This window comes from Lolium rigidum, chromosome 4 (genome assembly GCF_022539505.1).
Source record: "Lolium rigidum isolate FL_2022 chromosome 4, APGP_CSIRO_Lrig_0.1, whole genome shotgun sequence".
Classification (NCBI taxonomy): domain Eukaryota; kingdom Viridiplantae; phylum Streptophyta; class Magnoliopsida; order Poales; family Poaceae; genus Lolium; species Lolium rigidum.
The window spans coordinates 83,540,256-83,547,124 of NC_061511.1; the positions used below are offsets into that span (position 1 = coordinate 83,540,256).

At 43.6% G+C, this 6,869-nt stretch overlaps 1 protein-coding gene across 1 annotated transcript; it reads left to right on the plus strand.

Annotated features, from left to right (window-relative positions):
* Window positions 1-5,831: 5,831 nt before the first annotated feature.
* Window positions 5,832-6,497, plus strand: LOC124707741. Its single transcript, XM_047239420.1, has 2 exons — window positions 5,832-6,030; window positions 6,366-6,497. Exons 1-2 carry the CDS (start codon window positions 5,839-5,841, stop codon window positions 6,495-6,497), a joined length of 324 nt encoding a protein of 107 aa, XP_047095376.1. The 5' UTR covers window positions 5,832-5,838.
* Window positions 6,498-6,869: the final 372 nt, after the last annotated feature.

The following is a 6,869-nucleotide window of genomic DNA, read 5'->3' on the forward strand; positions in this document are numbered from 1 at the left end:
TCTTTCTTCCATAATCCGTTGCGCCTACATTGTGTTCGATGAAATGACTCTGCTTCCTTTGGTTAGTTTGATAGGGCCATGGATATGTACTCGAGGCACTCGGATGGGCATAAGCCGTTCGCGCTGATGCATTGCTATAGCAAGCTCAAAGTGAATGAGAAATGGCGGTTGACGCGCCTGTCGCTGTCCAAGGGAAGGACGCCATTGATCCGGACGCGCCGCCAGCAGCTTCGACGAGGGCGTCCTATCGGCAACAAGGCTGCCAAGGCCGCCTTGGCCGACGCTGCGTCGTCTGAGAAGACGCAGACGTCGATCACGAAATGCCTCGCCGACGTCTCCTCGACCTTTATCTCCCGCGAAAAGAAGGTCAACCAAAGGTGGGCCGAGCTGCTCAAGAGGCAAGAGGAGAAGCTGGAGCTCAAGAAACGCAGGGACGACATGTCCCTGCTGAGAACGTCGACAGAGGGAATGTCTCCCCGGACGCGAGCGGCGCACAATTTCTTCAAAGGCCAGATCCTCGACGACATCGAAGCCAAAATGGCGGCGGCGGACGCGGCGGCCCCGGCAGCGGCGAGTGCAGCAAGAGCAGGCTGACGCGTCTTCTCTGCTACACCTGCGTCGGCCTCTGCGTCGGCGACGGAGCAGACGAACCATGCACAGCAACAGGCAGATCGCGACGAGGTCATCGTGCTCGACGGGCCTGCGTCGACTCAGGATACGACGCCGTCGCCCAACCCCTTCCCCTTCTTCTAATTTGCATGCACCACCGGTCTGTAATATGATCGCGCGCCCAGTACTTTGATCGATCGCCGCTACTCCGATCGCGACGAATCGGCGGGAACGATCTTTTTGAATGCATCTATTTGAATTTCTGATTGGGGGCGGCGTTTGGGGGACGCGGCTGGGAGCGACGTCCCCCAAACGCGGCACGAACAAAACACGTCCCCCAAACGCTCGATCCGGCGCGGTTTGGGGGACGGTTTGGGGGACGCGACTGGAGACGCTCTGATTTTTGTTTTTTTAAACAAGATCACTGATATTCATGTGCACGAAATCTTCATTCTAAGTAAACCCGCTATACAAAACACCAACCAGAGAGAGGTATATCTACCAACACTCCCCAAGACGATCCGATAATATTACCCTAACATCTAGGAGAGCCATGGTCCTAGCTGGCACCCCACTAGCTCCGTCCCTGCCTACATGCACACCAAAACGTAGAGAAAACCCGTTGTACAAGACACAGAACCGGAGAGAATAAGTATGTACAGGCGATCGGTAATGCTACACCCGTTTCAAAATTTAAGCCTTTTTTAGAAAGCTAATCGTTTTCTAAAAATGCTTATATACCGAAATAGAGGTAATAGTAACGAACAATCGCGATTCTCAATGAAGACGGTGAACCTAATAAGCAGTAGTTTACATGCGGGGATGGCGTTGTATTATCTAGGTAGGTGTGGGCAAAAACGGTTTTGCGAAGGAGTCCAGCCGGAGGTCGTGCTTTGTCTCGGACCACCATTTCCACTATGACAAATCCACAACGTAGGCCAGATCCATGTGGAAGTATGACTGTAGGAGGGCTTGATGGCAACAAACTACATGTACATCAACTTGTTGGGACTCCAAACTCTAGATGGCTATAATCATATGTAGGACACCTCATATATGATTGTAAAACAATAATAGTACATAGAGAGATCAAGCTACTGCCACAAACCCAGAGGATAGACTAGTCCCTCTACATCATGAGACGATGGAGATGATGTTGGGGGACTCAAAGGAGCAACCGACCAGGGTGGCTTCGGCAGCATTCCAATCTTAGACGAAAGCAAAGTATTTGTCTCTATTGGGGTGTATTTGTCATGGTGGCCCGCTCTTTGTGGAAAAAAACTTATATATAGAGGGTTTTTTGTGAAAACACGTATGGAAGGTCAGAAGTTGACATGGGATGTTATAGCCCGCCATGCCACCTCTTGGCCCATCCAGAGTTTCTTCATTCTATAAAAAACATGCGTGTATTTTTTTGCAGGTCTTTTCGTGTTCAGGAATGTTCTCATGAGAATCCAAAGTTCGAAAAACAAGAAATCCCGCTTCGCAGAGTATAACCTAAATAAAGAGATGCCGTGAGAATTCTCATAAAACATAAAAATATTAACTGAAACTTTAATTATGATGCAAATATAAACATGCTAGAATATAACATAATAAGCTACAATGTTTTTGGATACCTTTCTGACATATCAATATCCCCATGCTTAACCTATGATCGTCCTCGGGCATAAAGATGACAAAACCAAAATAAACTTTGGAGTTCATTATCAATAGATATCAAGTAAGTATAATCACTTCTACTCAAAGTATAACAATTTGTTACAAAAAGAATAACACCATGCAATCATCATATAAAGTAATAGGTAACATGAACTTCAAAAATATAAAACACAATGAAATATTATGCGCTAAATTACATCTTAAAAATATCATGGGCAATGATGGAAACTTGTGTGCATGAGTGAAACATAAGGAGGCTTATGCAAAAAGGAATTGTTCCCGAGCATTGGTCTAAATTTTATTCAAAACATCTGCCTTTTGATTCACAAACTAGTAGATAGTATCCCCAAAGAGAAAAGTAGAGATTAACATATGCTAGAGCTTACTTGATTAAAAACATAAATAATTCATTTTTTTGGAAGTTGTAGCTCAATCCAAGGTTCATTATATGCATGGAGTTTCATTGCTCTTATCATTAGCATCTTTTATTTACACCTTATGTGTCTTTGTAAATTCCTAAATATTAGATGATGGATATGAAATAGAAATGTACTTTACGTTGACATCGAGTTTGAAGTGTCTCATACTCTTTGAACTGACTATAGTCATAACAAGAATATCATGATATCTAGATCATCTCGTTGTTAGATCAAATGAAAAAAAAATCTCATATGTCATCATGCATGCATCTGGTTAACAAGTTAATTAAATATCACCCTCAATTTTACAAATATTTCATACACCTTCTAAAACACAAACCTTTTTTATTCTTTCATTGTACCATTGTGATTTTTAATGCTATTGCAATTTTTTTTAATTTACCACCATTAGCATTTTTTTGGAGGGTTTGTGCCCTCATATTTTCCTTTCAATACTTTTATAGTTTTATTCTATCCTTAGGGTGGTTATGCCTATCAAGCTTGTGCTTCACCGTACAAATAACAAGAATCTTAAATTCTAAAAATATCATATGCAAAATTACTTGAAATAGTGGAAAATGCCATATATATAAGTAGATATGGTGGACATAAATATGAAAAATAATTTGTTTGAAAGGGATTTGAATGCATGCACTATATCAGATTTATTACGTAAAAAGCCAGCAAAATGTGAGAGTTGAGCACTAAAAGGAACAATGCAACGGTGTACATAGTACAACATATTTCCTATAGTGCAAGATAAACTTTTTTTTTGGAAACATAGCACAAAGGCAGACGCCTACGCACATACACTCACCCCTATGATCGTACACACGCACACCATACCCCTATGAGGGATTGGATCTTGAAATTAACGAAGTCACCACGGACGACTCGCTGTCGACGGGAACATAGTCTCTCACTGAATAAATATTCCGCCTTTATACACAGATGTCAAACCTGAGGTTTAAACTCTGATAGGGGTACAATCACCCTCCTAACCACCCATAATCTTAGATTGGTTCTCTAGTGCAATATAAACTATAATTCTACATTAATGAGCTAAATGGAGACATTTGCGTATGTTCTTCCCATAATGTACTATTACAATGGAGACATTTGCTCGTATGTTCCTCCCATAATGTATTACATTTTGCCGAGGAATTTTTTTGCTAGTCGCAAGCGCATTTTGGTTTTCCTCTACTGGTGTTTCACAATTTTATTTAGCGTCAAAAAAATACAATTTAAATTATTTTCGTGCTAGATTGAAACTGCATCGTGGGCGTGACTGCGCGAGGAGGCGGGGAGCCGCGTGGGAAGAGCGGCAAAGCTGAAAATCAGAAAAACTGAATCAGCTTACCCAGCGGTTCACCATCATTCTCAATCTGAACTTCCATTTCCATCCAACAAGAGTTAGGGGAAACGCAAAACAGCAGCTGCGCCGGCATGGCCGCCACCGCCAAGGACGTCCGCGCGGTCCACGTCGCTGACGAGGTGAGTAGGTGGTGGGATACCTTCAACAGCGGCGTCCCCGTCGACGAGCAGGATACTGAGGAGGAGGAGGAGCCGGTGGTGGACTCCGACTCCGATTTCGAGCAGGTGGCGCAGGAGGAGGAGCAGAATGGGGGCGTAGCGTTGAGCGGGAGTGACGGCAAGATGACGGCGGCCGCCCACGCGCGCGTCGAGGAGCAGGGCAGCGGTGGCGGCGGCGCCGCCCGTCATGGCGATGGTAATTACTTCTATTCTCGCATCGTCTCTTTCCTCGATTCTCTCCACGGATGATCTTTCTCGTTTGGCTGCACGATTCCGGAAAATCGCGTGGCCATTTTAGAATCCGTCGTAGATGGGGAATTTTGGGGTTTTTAGTCACCCAGCGGCAGACCTAGGGTTTCGTGCGGAAAGCCGCTGAATCTACGGATCCACATTCGGAATCCTAATCAATGACCAGCTAACGGGATTACGCAGGGTGTGCAGTCAACACAGTTGTAGCAAACATCATTTTCCCGGAGCAGAGCATGCGGTACTGCTGCTGCTGCTGCTGCTGCATAGTATAATTTTAAATATCTGCAGTTTCTGCACACTAGATGTAAGTTAAGAAATGGTACTAATCGGCCCTGGCTGCAGCGTAGAATTAATGCTTTCCATACGGTTCCATCTTGAGTGGACTTGATACTCTATCTGTGATATTCTGATGTGGTGCTTCAAATGGGTCGTTGTTGAAATGCAGAAGAGGAGGTTTCTCAGGATGGCAATGTTCAGACTCAACGTGGGTTTCTGCTTGGGAGGAAGAGGAAAGCAATCACGACCCGAAGCAAACCTGAGGCTACTGAAACTGAGATCCACGGTAAAAATTGTCAGGGTATAATTACCCCTTGTTGCAATTTGGGTACTTATAGAGCACAATGCCCATGTCTTCTGATGCAATTTCATCATGAGTAGAATGCATGTCTTTTCTTGTACATGAGATTGATTGCATTTCGGGCGGTGTGTAAATGAAATGTTCAAATATTGATCCACCTCATCCCCCGCCATGGCCTCCTGGCCAACACAGCACCTTGTCCCCCGCTGCTCTTACCACGAGACTAGTGCCTCTGCGCGGATTAATCTTTGACGGCGGCCGAGACGGGAAGATGGATGGCCTTGATTCGGAGATCGGTATGGGCGACAGGCTTGATTTGAGGTGTGTTCGAGCTCGATTTGGGACGCAGCGAGGTCCAGCGGTAGGTAGCAAGGTACCTGAAAGTTTCGTGGCACCAATTTTTCTTGGGATACACAAGCCTGCATATTTTGCCCCTGTCCTCTTATGTTTACAGGACAAGTGGGTGTTTTTATAGGACCATGTAGGAAATTTACAGGATCGGGGGTTTTTTTATTGGATCTGCTAGAGTGGGGGGTTTCGCCCCTGTCTTCTAAAATACTCCCTCGGTCCCTCCATTCACTATTATAAGATGTTTCTATGTGGACTATATACGGTCTGAAATGATGAAACATGCCTAGATACATGCATTTTTTTGGAAAATCTAAAACATCTTGTAATAGTGAACGGAGGGTGTAGCAGTTTTTGCAGAGGATGGGATGTTTTAAGTTATTTACTCTTAGTACTCGCATATTTCAATTTGACCATGCCATTTCTCAGTGATATTTTTTTATGGATGCAGGGGAGTCTCTGAGAGCTGAAAATGAAATTTTGAGGCTGCAGATTGTGCAAAAGACGAAGGAGCTCGAGGTTGAAAAGATTCGGAGACTTGAACTTGAGTTGCTTCTGAAGAACAAGGAGAACAAGTCCCTGAAGAAGCAGAACAAAGCGTTGAGAGCTGAAAATGAGCACTACAAGACGACTGTAAGTAAATGAATTTTAACAATGGCCAGTAATGAATTCTGTCATGTCTTTATCTTTCTACAGAAATAGTAACATTTAGTTTCAAATGGGTGCTATAGTGTGTACATTAAGTAAACAACCTCTGTAATTCTTCTGTTCAGCATGTCCAATTTTTTATATAGTAACCATTTTTTACCACGCAATAAATTTATAGAAGCTGCAAGTATTGGTCCTGGTTGTATTTTCTACTGCTGCCAGCAAATCTTCCAATTACAAGTTGCCTCTTATAAAAAATAATTTTGCACTCACAAGAGGTTGTATTTATTTGTTACTTACTAGATCCTTGTGTTTACCAGGCAAAGCCACCAAGAAATCCAAGGCTGTGCAGGTTCTGTAACAAGTATGTAGTCGGCCATGACTACCGCAACTGCCCCGAGAGGTGCGCTTCCGCTTCTTATGAAGAAGATGAAGCTGATGATTCCAACTAGCACTCCTGAAGTTATGCTGTGTTAATACCTAGCCGATAGGACTTAATTAGATAGAATCTACTGCTGTCTCGGAGTCAAGAAATTAACGTTCCGTTTGTTGCTTCTTTGCGGCCACACGATCTCTAATGCAGTTAGTTACCTAGTAATGTATTTGCTGCAGAACATGAAAAATGACGGCAGTGCACTTGATCTGTTCAGTCATCTATGATATTTATGTGAACTTCCAAGGTTTTATCTGATTAGTGCTGAGTTTCTGGGGCAACTACTGACTAGCATGGAATGGTTATAATAGGAGGATCACGTGAAATTCTTCTCAACAAGATTGCATTAATTGAGCTCATTGTGATTAACTTCCTGTGTGCTAATGCTAAT